This window comes from Pararge aegeria, chromosome 3 (genome assembly GCF_905163445.1).
Source record: "Pararge aegeria chromosome 3, ilParAegt1.1, whole genome shotgun sequence".
NCBI lineage: Eukaryota > Metazoa > Arthropoda > Insecta > Lepidoptera > Nymphalidae > Pararge > Pararge aegeria.
Window position 1 is genome coordinate 12,742,923 of NC_053182.1, and position 15,492 is coordinate 12,758,414.

The 15,492-nt window shown below is 32.9% G+C and overlaps 1 protein-coding gene across 1 annotated transcript; it reads left to right on the forward strand.

Moving 5' to 3' along the window:
- The first annotated feature begins 582 nt into the window (after window positions 1–582).
- Window positions 583–14,316, forward strand: LOC120637423 (serine/threonine-protein phosphatase 1 regulatory subunit 10). Its single transcript, XM_039909262.1, has 5 exons — window positions 583–1,048; window positions 2,274–2,371; window positions 2,495–2,769; window positions 3,353–4,486; window positions 12,615–14,316. Exons 1-5 carry the CDS (start codon window positions 1,046–1,048, stop codon window positions 14,114–14,116), a joined length of 3,012 nt encoding a protein of 1,003 aa, XP_039765196.1. The 5' UTR covers window positions 583–1,045; the 3' UTR covers window positions 14,117–14,316.
- Window positions 14,317–15,492: the final 1,176 nt, after the last annotated feature.

The following is a 15,492-nucleotide window of genomic DNA, read 5'->3' on the forward strand; positions in this document are numbered from 1 at the left end:
AACTACAATAGAAAAAAGGTAAGAAAAAGAGAAAGAAAGTTTTTATTTCAAAGCATTATCTAGTCAAATAAAGTTTATTTAAATATCACCCAAAAAAAAGGACATATAAGGTAAACGAAATTAAATTTGGAATTCTAGTAGAATCATTAACGGACAACAAAGTTTTACACAACATTACAATTTTTGAACAATTGAATCAATTAGATCACCGGAATTAGTCCGTATACTTGGAAAATTGAAAGTAAACACTGTCAAACCTTACAGCTAACTTCAGGGTGTCGAATTTTTGAGACGGTGTGCGCGCACATCGTTAAAATTTACTCACATCATTTTTTTCTAACGCGCCAAAAGAAGTATAATTTCAATAATTGTTTAATTATTTTTAAAAAGAGATTCAGTTGAAACGTGAATACTAAATAATTATCTTTTGTGAATTATCTTTTGAAAGTTTGTGTAAATACTTAAATTTACAGTACACTGTAAACTGGCAATATTTTTCTCAATAGTACCAACATAACAATCTTAAAAAACTTCCACCTCCAATTATTGCTGATCGAATTTTATTATCATTCAGCTTTTCGCTCGCTTGTCGTGTGCTTGTTGGATTAGCGACTGCTCTCGGACGGATTCAAGGGTGTCCTGTCGCTGGCCTTTATTTAAGATTCCTTTGTTGTGTATATTAAAAAACTACTCTTTCTATTTCAAGAGTTAATGATTTTACTTTTAATGGATAGGGTATATTATACATAGTAGGTATCAAAAATAAAACTGAAACAGTTTATTCTAGCAAAATCGTCATCGTCGATATATATTGAAATTGAAATATTTTACACATCGGTGATATAATGATCTAGAAAATAGTGTATGTTACTAAGAATGAACTTTAAATAGTACTAGTGTCTGAGATATGTGTAAAAAATGGTTTTACGCCGTTCCTTTTCCTCGGAGGGCCGCCATTTTGTTATGCTACAAGTAAGGCGTGGCACATGATTGTGTAATACGTCATCCGCATCTTTGTTGAAATTTAACACGCAATATCAAAAGCATGGTAAGTTTTTTATGGAATATAATATAACTTTAATACAAATTACTCTTAAGCCTGTTTCATTCAGGCAGTTAGAATCTGACCCACAGTATTCTTAGCTTAAAATCTAAATTAGTACAATTACTGCCGATGATAAACCAGCGTACCTACCACCTATGCTGGCGTAGCTAGGGTTATGCTTTATACCAAGTTACACGTCATACGAAAAAATTTACATGGTGCCTAAACTGCGCTATAAATGATATATCATTAGCATCTATATAGATACCTATTATATTTTCTAACATGACTTACGTTGCTGCCCTCTATTAAATAGGTCATTGTTACAAATAGAAAGTAGCTTCGATGATTGCGAATGGAGTCTGTCGCTATGGTCTTACGTCATCGCCGCATAATAATTATTACTTTCACATTCAAAATTGTTTAAAATCTGAATCTCTATCAACCAACATTGGTTTATAATATATGGATTACGTGTTATCTGCATTTAAAATGATTTAGAGAATGTCAGCTTGGTTTCACTTTTTTACTTGGACTTTGGACTCTACACTAGCGACCATAATGCGTGGCAGATAGCCGGAGGAGCTGGCGTGGAATTTTTTAACGTTCTACTTGGGATACGTGACTTTATGAACGACACTCTTATACCGCGCATTTTGCCCGATAGTAGAATAGCCTACAAACAAAAAGCAATATAGCAATGCATTTATGCTATCATTCTAGGCCAATTCATCCTGGAGATTAATTTAAAATACCCCACTGTAGCAACTGCCTGCATGCATGTATGTTACCCCTGTTTCTTTTGTGTTTTAATACAAAAATCATACCAGCTATATTCTTGTACAACAACATTAAGGTGTCTTAAAAATGTATACAAGTTTCAAAGGTCTCTAATCTAAAAAGTATTTCATTATCTTGGAATACACAAATACTGGTCTTACGAATATAGAACTTCTGAATTAGACTCCTACAGATAATTTTTGTCAATTTTACCCTGACAGATGACCCCTAGTAAGTATCTTTGTCACTTCAGTTCTGTAGTTAGCGTAATATCCATCAAAAATATAATTTGATCTGCTGATGAAAAAGAAACATACTATCGATAAAAAATTTAAATTAGTTTGAATTCACATGAAATCAAAGACAATCTTAAGAATTAAGTTTTAGCCTTAATCAGTTTGCCCCTAATCACCAAACAGGTAGATGATACCAATGTTTTTTGTTACAGCCCCGTATAGATCCAATCCAGTTACTAAATTGCCTCAGCGTGCTTATGTCACCAAATGGGGGCATCAAAAGCAGGGATGAAGTACACAGATTAGCTGGGTAAGTTACTATTAATTTAAAAATAATCATTAGTTTAATCCAAATTCCATGATTATCTAAGCACTGTATCCTACTATTATCATAATGATCTCATAAGACTTATCATTCTTTTTTTACTTTCAGCTTAATGACTAAGTATTCCAAAAAACTAGTATCTAAGTGTATATACATACAAATCCTGAAATGTACAGAAACTGACCTTCTTGGATTATTTATGGGATCAGGAGGATGGCGGTTGGTACATATGTGGCTGACAGAGAGCATTGTTGCTCAGAACTGGCCACTTGTGCGAGAATTATTAGAGTTGTTACTATTATGTCCTGTTGATATAGAAAGGCTTAAAACTAATAATTGCCCAAAACTTGTCAAGGAATTATCAAAAGATGGAAATCACTTTGGTGAGTTATTTTAATAATATCTTATCTTTAATTATTTATTGTGTTTAATTAAATAAACCTAATTTACACTGCAAAATGAGTGTCATTGTGACATGGGAAATTGTATTTAATCAAATTTAAAAAAAAAAAAATAGAAATAGTGATAAATTACTATAATTGCCTATTAGTGACCCAGTATTGGGCAGTAGGGCTCTTAATCATAGGATATAGAGCCTTTCGATTCATCTTGCTGTTCTAATATTTGGTAATTACATGGAAATTATTACATATAATGACCAAAATTAATGGCTTAACATGCTTTTTGAAGCAATTTACTTAATATATTTAATTAACAATTCCTCTAATTGTTAATTCATATCTAGTCTTGACTATAAAAGTGGAAAGCTTGATAAGAAGTATTTTTCACCGATCCCACATGTATTGTTCAGTTAGTTTTAGTAAATATTTTTTTTATAAAAATATAACGCAGCTGATGGTTAAAAAATGCATGTCTTCAACCCTTCTCCTTTGCTGATTTTCATTGTCTGTTCTATGCCACATAATTCTCATATTTATATATCTAAAATATCATATTCTCTTTCAGCAATCAGAGCTCTGGCTTCAAAACTGGTTGAACAATGGCTGAAAACAGTAAAGGGAGAGCAAGTGATAACCGTTCAAGTGTCAGATATAACACAAATAATATCTGAGGCACAAGTAGAATTAAAAACAGAGGTTATCAGTATTGATACTTCCGATAATGAGGTGGAAAAGAAATCTGTGGATTTAGATAACTCTGTCATTGTTGAAAATGGTATCAAAGATGAAAAACCTGAAAATGTCTCCATTTATCCAGCAAATATTAATATTGAACCTAATGAAAAAGAGGAACTCAATAGCGAAGCAGACATTTTACCTGTATTGAAAATTACCTTAAAAAATGGAAAACAGGTGGTATCACAAGTTGAAGATGATAATAAAGTGCATTTGGATACACCTGAAAAAGATAAAAACAAAGAAAAACATAGAAGTAAAAGTAAAGATAGGTTGCATGATAAAAACAGGAGCAGTAGCTCATCAAAATCATCGTCCAGTTCTTCCAAGCATTCAAGTAAATCAAGTGATAAACATAGAAGTAGTAATAAAGATAGTTCTAACTCTAGTAAACATAATAGTAGTAAGGATAAATCAAGAGATAAGGATCGCCATTCATCTCATAGCTCAAAATCTAAGAGCAGTAGCAGTAAAAAGAGTTCAAGCAGCAGCAGTAGTAGTAAGTCTAGGGATGACAAAAGCGATAAATTGGTAACTGATAAAGATAAGGTTAGAGAAAAAGATACAATTAAAGAAAGAAAGTTATCTGTGGAGAAAATTGAGGAAAAAATCTCTAGTCCTTCCATACAGAAATTAGGTAAAATACCAAAACTGAGTGATGTCAAAAAGGAAAAGCCTTCAATATCTATTGAAGTTCGGAAACCGGATGAACCAAAACCTAAAACAGTTAAAACTTTTCATTCTAAATTTAGGAATCATGGTCTGGCAGAGGAAATTAAGCCACCACCTTCTAGGGCGGCTTTACTGAGCAAGAAACCACCTCCACCAATTTTGCCACCAACAGTCTCTATACCCAAGAGGCCATCACCTGTTCACAATGAAAGCCCACCAGAGAAAAAGCTAAAAACATTTGAAATAACTGAAAAACCAGGATCTATAAAATTAATTCCACCTAAACCAAAACGTAAGTATTGTTTTAAAGATCTGTTTTCAAATATTTTACTTATCTTTTTTATTTTTTCAGGAAAGCATGGAGATGAAGAATTCCTGTTAAATAGTTTAAAGTTTTTAGTCAAATTTATAGTTAGCAATTTCGAGTGTGGTAAGTCTAAAATGCATAACTTGATGGGTCTCATAGAATTTGTTTTGAATGTGCCTGTAAACAAATAATATAATAAATTTTTAAATTTTTAGAACCATGTGTCTATACTATGTTTAATATTTAAAAAAACCTTTAATGAGGTGGCGGGGCCTGCAGTTCAGTAAAGCACGCGAAGATCCATCGCAGAACAGCGGGGCTCCGCGAAACGTCGCGCATCAGCTGATAAATAAGTAAACATACTTAAGAAATTATTCGAGTGACCGTGTTTCAGTCAGTAAAAAAAATAAAATTAAATGAGCTTTCCAAGATAGGTTCTATAATAAATTTCGTGAAAAAAAGTTCTACTACATAACAAATATCTCAAGACTCCAAATGCCAGGTGTCAGGTCATTTTATCATATAGCATAAAATACAAACAAGGCAGCTGAAACCTAAAGAAATTTAACACTATCACTAGGTAATATTAGCAGCAATATAAAATGAGCAATTTTACAGCCATGTTGATACCATAGTCAAATTGCGAAATAAGTACCTTACACCTTAGCCATTATAATAAACTTCCTCCAAATAAAATAGATAGATACCTATAATATATAATTATTATTATCTATGTATGCCATAAAAAGGCTACTGATCAATAATTTTGCTAAATAAGGATTTTTTCATATTCTATAAAGATAAATTGACATTCTGTTCAATAAGGTTTCTTTGCCCATCTTAAATAAATACATCAAGAGTTAGGGTAGTCTTTTCCTAGCGTAGGATTAATTAGGTACCTAACTTGTTAATACTTACGTAACAATTGGTTGTTTAGTTACCAAACGGAAACTGATTAAAAACAAGGCCAGAGTTATTTATTTATATGCATTAAGGTACCTACGCAATTCGAGTCAAAATTAAAAGAGAAAAATCTGGGTTGTACACATTTATCCGAAATTTAAAAGGTAGGTAAATTGATTCAAATAGTTTAGGGCTATTCTGCAAATGGCACCATACCTATTGAACTTATATTGAAGCAGGCATAATTGTAGATTCAAAATTGCTTCCAAGAATAATGAATCGAACTTATATATGTAGTTTTCGACAAAACCTGAAATTTGTTCTGCTTATTCCTTTAGAAACGGCTATAAATTAAAAACCTGACTAAGCTAGGACCTTAATAAGCTTTGGAAATACTGAAACGTCTAACAAGGTACCTACGAAATTTCCGCTTGGCGGACTCTTTTCTGTCGCGAATAAACAATCAAAAAAATGTAAAAAGGGACCTTTATTTTAAGAAACTTCAACAAGTTGTCACGAGATTGACTGAAAAGCGAGAGCGTTGATCTTGATGCTATGACGTGCTACTAGTAGAGCGCAGGCATGAAACAGCTTGGAAGGACATGCAGTCGCCGTCATGCACATTTTGCCCGTGTCTCTACGTAATCAATACCGATCCTATGAAACTAGGAATAGGAAGGAACCCTTGACATAATATTTAAGAGTTTCGTAGGTATGTAGGTACCTACCTTATAATTTTCTAGGCCTATGGCTTGGTAGACCCAACACCCGACTATAATACCGAGGGCATTAGGTTCAATTAAGTTATTAAAATTTACTTCATTCAGTGAAATAATTATAGAGTTATTAATTGAATTCTTATTAATTAAGAACTTAAATTTAAAATTAAATTTGCTAAAGTGCTATAGAATATTGATTTTTTTAAGTAGGTACCTATGTACAAGTATATAGGTACTTGTTATTATGAAAGAAACGACAAGTCCTTCCTGTGTACCTACCATAAAAACTATTCAGTCTGTAAGGTTGCATCGCTGTAATGCAATCCTGAAGCTAGAGACGGAGGACACTATTAAGCAAAGTAACAACATATCTATTCAGATGCTAGACGAATTATTGGTTCTATACTTATTATGGTAATAACATACAATAATAGTAGTGTCGTGTAAAAAGAGCACAGATGTTCCCTCTACTATAAATGGAATGTTACTTATAAAATTGACTGCTTATTGTCTGTGATATCGTAGTACTAACAGGTGAACCTTTTAAAGGTTGTAAATGCGTTTTTTGCAACGTAATCTTATGGGATATATTTTATGGTAATATTCCACAGGGGAGCGCTGCAAATTGCTCTCGTGTTTTTATTTTTACCCAACTCCAATTATGTATGTATGTATGTGTAGATTCTTCTAAAGCGTATCCCCTATTGGTTAATTGGTTTGATTTTTCTGAAAACTACGAGACCGATTTTGTGGTCACTTGCATTATTACAATGCTTTAACCGTTAACTACAGGGGGCGTTAAAAAATAATTCTTTGCGATATTTTTTTAACGTCAGCGCTCTTTAACGTTACACGTTACATACCTACAGAAATATTTATCCCAAAGCCATTAATGGTGCCAATTGAGTTGTGCACAAATAATATACCTAACGTAATATGACAAGTCTAAAAGTTTTGCCATCCCTTTAATTTTGTCGTAGAAAAAGCATCTTTAGACTTGTCAATTTAGAGATTTGTGTATATACAATCAAAAGATATTGTTGGAATCCATTACACAGGGATAAGCTTCCAAAGCGAAAACGATATTCCGATTTCGATCGATAACGATAACAAAAGTATTTCCAACGACATTCCCATGCGTTAGGTGAAGAAAAATAAGTTATGTAGCCAAGTTTTAGATTTATATATGCATCTACGTATTTTATTTTATATAAATTAGGACCGACTATCGTCCGTTTTCTATATTCAATCTATTAATTTTGTGATACGTTACTAAGCAAAGTTATCGTTTATAAATTGTATGGATATTTTTTTACAATAACAACGTTGCTAAGTAATAAATCAACAGATTCCAATGGATTGAATATTGAAAATGGACATAAGATGAGCTTTAGAATTTACCAGCATTTTAGTACATTTGTGTGAAATTAATTGCTACGCTCTTAATTTCTAGCAAATAAATCTAACCTAAATAGCGAACTACTAATTGTGACATCAATATACATAATTTCTACTCTTTTAATTTCTTTTATCTTGCATTTGTTTCCCAACAATTAAGCAGGCAGGTTCCGGCTATTCTGGTTCAAATAGCAGATCATTATCTTTATTGAGCCATATTATGCATTATTCACAATGCAAGAAAAACAGTTGCGTAGTAAATCAATAGTGTAGTTTGGTCCAGATTCTCTTGTTCCCCTCAATATAAGCATATAAATCAAACCCCTGATGTCAGAATCGTTGGACACTTCTTAATTTTATTATTTATTAGTAGTATAGATAAATATTAAAACAAAAGTACTAAATGTTGGTGAAATTTAATCGATCTTTTCAAAAATAATTAATTCTGATGCGGGTCATATACTTAGTCATTATGTTTAGACACATTTTATCGCGTTCTCGTTTATCCGATTTCAGAATGACTGACAATTTTTTTTGGCAAAAGGCTGCTTCGCTAATTTACCTAAGCTTTTTTATATGTAGATAGATAGATACTACTGTATTTGAAAGCTTTATTTATATTTATAGAACTGATATTATTCTTCTTTTTTTTCATTTTAATTCAAGGCAAGTCAAGGTCTTGCTTTCGGTTGTATTTGCCGAAATATTTTAATTTCACGAAACTCTTTAATAATATGTATTTATGAAAATTGTCTTATCATATATCTTGTCTTAGCCCACGTTATTAGTAATCGTGGTATAACGTTGGAATAAATAGTGTTTTGTCCTGTTCTGACAAGGTGTTGTCAGTTAAACTGTGACAAAACATTTCAAAACAAAACAAATGTTAAATTGCAGGAAATTAACTATTTTGACTAGGTTTATAGAAGAGGTTGAATACCCTTAGAAGTAAACAATATTAGTAATTAGTGTTTGTGCCTTCTGGTCCATTATCTAGCTCAAAAATATATTTAACGATTTTCTAATTTATTATTATTTTATTATATATTTATTGTTATCGCAGGTAATTATCGACTAACAATTCGCATACCTATTTTGAAATTAAGAGCTGCCCACGAATACTGCTTTGGTCAGAGAAATGCCAGTGAGCACTAGAAGGCATCTCTAATATCTGGTTACGCTAGTATCCTACTAATGAAACCACATCTATTAAATATATTTAACGTTGTACTAATTTATTATTATTTTATTATATATTTATTGTTATCGCAGGTTATTATCGTCTAACATTCGCATACCTATTTTAAAATTAGCAGCTGCCCACGAATACTGCTTTGGTCAAAGCAATGCCTGTGAGCACTAGAAGTTGTCCCTCTTATAACTGGTTACGCTAGTATCCTAATAACAAACCACATCGGCGTACTGCGAGGGAGATTTCTTGCATCTACAAAAGTAAAGAAATTGAAAGCCCGAAACGCACCCCTAGCCAAGGTCGCCAACTGGGTCACCTGTGCTGAATGGCCTGTACTTTATCCTAAGAGTGCATACATACTGAGACCTGCACACCAGCTGTGAAAGTGGTTGGAATATTTTGGCCTACACACTTGCCATGTCACACGTTTTTTCGTTAATAGCGGCCATGTATCAATCTTCTAATAATCGATAGCTGGCGTAAATAATATAAATAAGTATTGTTTAAGATAAATAACCAAAAGTGTAAGGTTCCTGAAATATAAGCTAAGTACCAAAGGTGCCATCAGTAAGTAATAAAAACGAAAACTTACATATTGGCTCAAAGTATTGTTTTTCGATGATTTAAGAAAAAAATACGATTATTCTTTGGTTCAATTTTCCTTAGTTGACTATCCTGAAATACCAGATAAATTAATATTGACGGTTAATATTGTTATATAACAATCGAAGTCAATTAGTTTAACTTAATTCATTGGTATCTGAATCTTGTCGAATTTTGTTCTTTTTTTGAAATACAAAATGCTTCATTCTGGAATATTCAAACCCCTTTAGCAGTTTTCCTGTGGTTGGTTGGTATAACTGCATCGAATCTGCAACCAAACGTACGCAAACTGCATTGGGATCTGACTTCAACCATACTGCTCGCGTGCAGTCGTTAAGTTGATGCAGTTATGCCAACTGCACAAAACCGGCAATTTTGCAGTTCAACTGCACTACGAGATTTTGCACAAACTTTTTTTTCACTTACCGAAACACCGTAACATAACAAAGTAAAGTGGAACCCATTCTATTTTTTTTTTAATTGAGTGCATAAGCGCTTATAAAATTAATGTAAGTTTATTTTAGTCTGACGTTACTGAGTTTATTGTTAGGAGATTGTGAATTTTTAACAGACTTCGAAAATTGTATTGATTTGTGTGTGATCTCACCTAAATCTCGGAGATTCTCAAGAGTTTAATTTTGATAAAATTTGAATTGTTACCGAAACTGTAATTAGTCTGTAAATTAGTCTTAATCCGAATAATACTTCGCAAAAATGCCCTAACATACTTACATAAACCTTAGATAAAATTTAATTATTTTAGGACAAGCTAATTTCAATACATTAATATACTTTCGAATTCTCTTTTTTTTTATAATACTTTTTTTTTAAAGGACTTTAGTTTGGAATTACAATTTTATTGCGAAATATGGGGTTTGAACATTTAGGGCGTGTGTATTATGAGCGGGATTGGACATTTAAAGAATTTTGTTTTTGCCTTTAAGCCGTATTTTAGTTTTTAATAAACTTAAGTACTGTTATGCTAAAATTTTATCAAAAAAATCCCGTCCCTTTGGGTACGGACTCATAAAAAGCTCATAACATTAAATGTAAATTGTACAAAATGTTGTAGCGAAATAGAACAAGTATACATTTCAATAACAGGATTCGCTTGCGATCTTTAATTTTTATTCTAGCGAATTGTTTCTAACTTAATTAACGTAGAATAATGACTAAAAGCGATCGTAACGTGTGTGAATTCGTTTTCAATTTTTTTTTAAGAGATTATTTCTGCCTACAGTGGCCACTTTGTCCAAGGCCTTTGGGATGGGCTGTCATCAAATAACAAAATGAACAGAAAAATTTCGAGGCCATTTTGGTTTCTGTCGTTAATTTTGAGTACAATGATAGACCTTTTCATAAAACTCTTAACTGCAATCCAATTAGTCAAGCACAGTGACCCAACAGTGCAGCCTAGACAACAACAAAGCTGGAAAATCTTTATTTTTTTAAGTTGAATAGTTTTTTTTTAATTAAAGTTTTAAAGTAAAGTTTAAGTAAATGGGATATTTTGAGTAGAGTATTCTTTTTTCAAAATTAATTTTAAGATTTTTTTTTCGCTTTTGTTTCTTGGTACACTAGCATCAATAATAAAACTCGTGTAAATCAGAAAGCACAAAATTTGCGTTTTTTTTTTTGGGCTACTTGGTTCTTCTTATCATACGGTTATTTAATTCAAATATATGCGGCTACGAAATTTCGAATTTTTAGTATTTTTCCAAATGAAGGTTCGTTTAGTTCAAACATAACATTTCAGCTCGAGCCTGAAGCCTGAAGCATAAGTTTTTTCCAACAAAAACTGTAAACATGTGCCCCTTTGGTCAAAACCGTTATAAATTCAAACTGATTAAAAATACAGCCTTCTACAGTACCCAAGTACCATAATTACAAAATTATTGTTTTGAGTTACCTGACTGATTGACTAGTACATTTTTAGATAAGCGCGTACCAACAGACAAACTCTTAAGACTTCCTTATTTAGTAGCTGTGCCCGGCGCTTTCACCTTCGTAAACTAAGGGTTGTAGCGTGATGTTATGCAACCTTCCTAAATGAAAATTGGATTAGAACATTCTGAAATTAGTGCGTTAGAACTTACTTATATAGTTATTGTTACTGATGGATTTCGGTGTCTATGGAATATGGTTGTACGGCCAAATAACTCTACTGATTTACATTGAATAAATAAATAATTTAAAGCAGATTATTTTATTACTGACGGATTTCCTTAGACTATTTATCTCGTTGAAATAGTTAATCAGCTTAAATGTTTAGTAAATCGTAACCTTTTTGTATAGCAAAGCTAAACGCTTGTTGGTTTGGGGGCTAGCATAAAATATCAAGCGAGCTAACCCAGAGAAAATTTACGTAATTACAAAATGGTGTCTATGCTTTTGTGCGCTGCCTCGCTTGATGGATTCCCCACGATATCGCACGATCGTAGTTTCACCAAAATCAGTTTCACTTAAGTCATGTATTCAAATAGATCTAAAAAATTCAGATGTGCTTTTTAAATCTCGTCCTAAATGACTTGTCTGGTTTTGATAAAACTTTTTGAACTTATGGGGTTCACTTGGAGATGGTTCCTAGCTAAATTTTTTTTTGTTTTCAATAAAAACAAAAAAAAAACCTAAATATTGTATTGCTTGCGTTAAAAAATGTAAATCTTCAGTATCAGCTCCCTTAGATACCCTATCATTAGCAGAAATATATTTTGCTCGTCAGCTTAACCGAGTCAGCCAGTAAAATACAATAATTTACTCAGTTCGTTCAGACCTACATATAATAATTTCTGGAACTAGTTAAGCTATAGCTTTCAATCTTTATTTTTAAAAAAATAACTAGTTATACTTTATAAATCAATTAGTTGTCTAATTATTAAATTTTTTTACTTATTGTTTCTATCTCTCCTAAATTTAAAACAATTAGTAGCTAGCTAGTACAACTATAGGTCAAAGGTCGTTCAATTATGTTGAAAATAGCTAAGAGTGGGATCGAATACATTTCTGTATTGTATGTTCGTTTATTTAAATTATCTGCTAATGCAATTCACACATCTTAAGACAATGATAAATAACTACCTAAGATCATCATACTTAATCACAGGTTTCATATTTTAACTCGGTACTAGACAGAGGCTACTTATTATGTAATTATATAATATATATCATCATGTGGATATTTACGATAATGAACCCATCATAACATGCATTTTAGACTTGTTTACTATTATTTATGTTATATAATATTCAATTAAGGTTTATAGAACTAGAAATAACTGTTTTATTTTCTTTGTTTCAGCTATGGTCCTACAGGAAAGCGATATGTTTATGGATGCATTAAATGCATCTGCAACAAATAAAAAGGAGCCCAAAAAAAGAAAACGGCGTACAAGTGGATCCAAAGATGCATCTAACGAAGCTTCACCTCCGCATACCCCAACAAGTCCAAACAGTGAAAGTAAGTCAGTCCCTCCAAGATTTTATCAAGACACACTTGATGAAGAAGATAGTAAAGACATGAGTCCTGATAATAAAGATAAAAAACCTACAGACATTTATGTTACTAAAGAAGTTTCTAAAGAAACTACTGACAAAGACACTCCAGAGGATAAAAAGGTCGATGAAAGTATGGACACGGAGCCGCATACATTAACAGTAAACGGATTAAAAGGTGTACTTTGTTATCACAAACGGAAAGGACCCAAAAAAAGCATTAGATGGAAGCCAGATACAGAACTGGAAGAAATTCAATACTTTGAACTTGATGAAACGGAAAGGGTTAACGTAACAAAGACGTTTACTGATATGAAGCATCTAGAAAGAATACACGAAAGGGAGGCTTTTGAAAAAGCTAGGAATCTTAGTACCGATGATGTAATGGAGGAAAGGACTATTTGGAGGCCTTTAATACCAATCGATGTTGAAGGCCAAGTTCACATAGAATATGGTAAAAATAGCAAAGAAAAAGATATACAAGCAATTCGACAAAAGGGTACCCTTCAACCGCTTTATTTCCATAAAGCCATGATACCAGATTCACCTCATGAACCGGACCCTGAAACTCATACGTATTCCGAGCCCATAGTTATACCCCTAGAGGATGCCACTGGAAATCAAGACAATATTAGTGATTTTAGAAATATGCCATGGCCTGAACCCAAAGGTAATGCACCCCCGGCAAATAGCAGCAGTATAAACGTGCCAACGATGTTCCCCACGGCCATGACACAATTTCCTACCAGTTTCCCTCCAGCACAATTCCCTGGTGTACCAGGGTTCCCCCCAGGGCAACCGATGATGCCTGGAGATTGGCCGAATGGAGTTCCTACTTTAATCCCTAATGGTATGCCAGGTCCAATGCCAGCACCAGGTATGGTTCCTGGTCCTATGCCACCAGGCCCTATGCCTCCAGTTAATATGCCCCCAGGAATGATGGTTCCGCCTGAAAATATGATGATGGGTCCCGAAATGTTCGTAGGACCGAATATGTTCCCTGTTCCACCAGAAGGATTTAACATGCCCCAGAATATGTTTCCTCCTGTTGACTTTAATATGACTGGTCCTCCCGGTCCAGAAGGATTTGCCGGCCCTGGAAACTTTAGAGGTAATATGCGAGGTCGTGGAACTGGTGGTCATTGGAGAGGCAAACAATCTGGCACTTGGGAGGGGCCGCAAAGAGGCCGAGGGGGGCGCGGCGGAGGCGGTCGTAAAACCGTTTGTATATATTTTCAAAGGAAAGGTTCATGTCGACAAGGTGACAATTGTACATTTTTACATCCTGGTGTTAATTGCCCCTATTAAAGTTTAAGAATAGTTTTAAATGTAAAAATGAAGACTTATTTATAAATTACTGGGCATACTATGAAAGATAAAAGAAATACATATAATTTAACTGCCTGGTCCGAAAAGACTGCTTAATGTATATAGTTAATATTTTGTAAATACTGTAAAGGTTATAAATTACTCTTACAAAAGAATGTAAATAAACAAAATACTTTTTATTTGGCTTGCTTCATTTTAAACTCCAATAATCCTAATATTTTTATTTTTAACTGGTAAATAAATTATTATGTCAATAATTATTATTATGAAAAAATTGTCAGGGTATTTTCCAATTGTCGACAATTTTTGTTCTTCCGTTATAACCACTAGACAAGCGAGGTAGTTACCGATCGATTGAGATAGATAATTTGTTTTTTTTTCTTATTCGGGAATCGAACCCACAACCAGCTTAAAACAACAGCGCTCAACGCCAGGGAGCCAAACCTCAAAAAAGCATCCCTGTTTGCTTGTTATACGGTAGGTACTGTACAGGCTGGCAAGGAAAATAAAAACCCCGACATATTGCGAATTAAATTAAACTGTTTTCTACACACTACTCTGACAAATATATAGCCATGCAAAAGTGACGTCCCCAGAACAAGTTTATCATTGATCTGGTCAGGCAGCAGGCTTTATTTAAATTATGTGCTGGGGTACTATATTTCATAACCAACCAAATAGAGCGAAGTAGCTTACGGTTTCATCATTATATGGCAATACATTAAATGAATACAAAATATCAAATATGGCTTCGTCAAATATAATATCTAATCATTTATAGGTAATAAATGATTAAATTTTATATTTGACGACGATCTGTGTTAATCATACTTTTCAGTTGTCACTGTACTTATAGTGATGGGAATCAGTGGCACTAGTCGTGAGTAGACAATTGAATTGTCAATTATTTCATCGATTATTAAGATTTTAAAAATGACCATTTTATCGTTAGAGGAATATTATGTATGTAATTAGTTGGAATATATTTTGTGGAATATAGTTGAGTAAAAGAAGTTCTTGAAGTTCATTCCTATCGTACAGCAACTTAAACACTGATTAACTAGCCGAATAAAAATAAAAGAACACCAGAGAACTCATGAAACGGACAATAATTGTTATCATTAATAAATAATTGATAAGGGTATAATTTTTTTACTGAATCTTCCACTGTAAGCAGTGAAATGAATGATGGAAACATTTTGGCAATAGCCGCAGCGCCAAGCGTTAGCCGTTTGACGTAATTGAAATAAAGGATTTAAACTGTTCTCATCATAATTAATGAATACTAAGTATTGATCTAAATCATAACACTCTGAACGCATTCATCCACATAAACAATAATAATCAACATCATC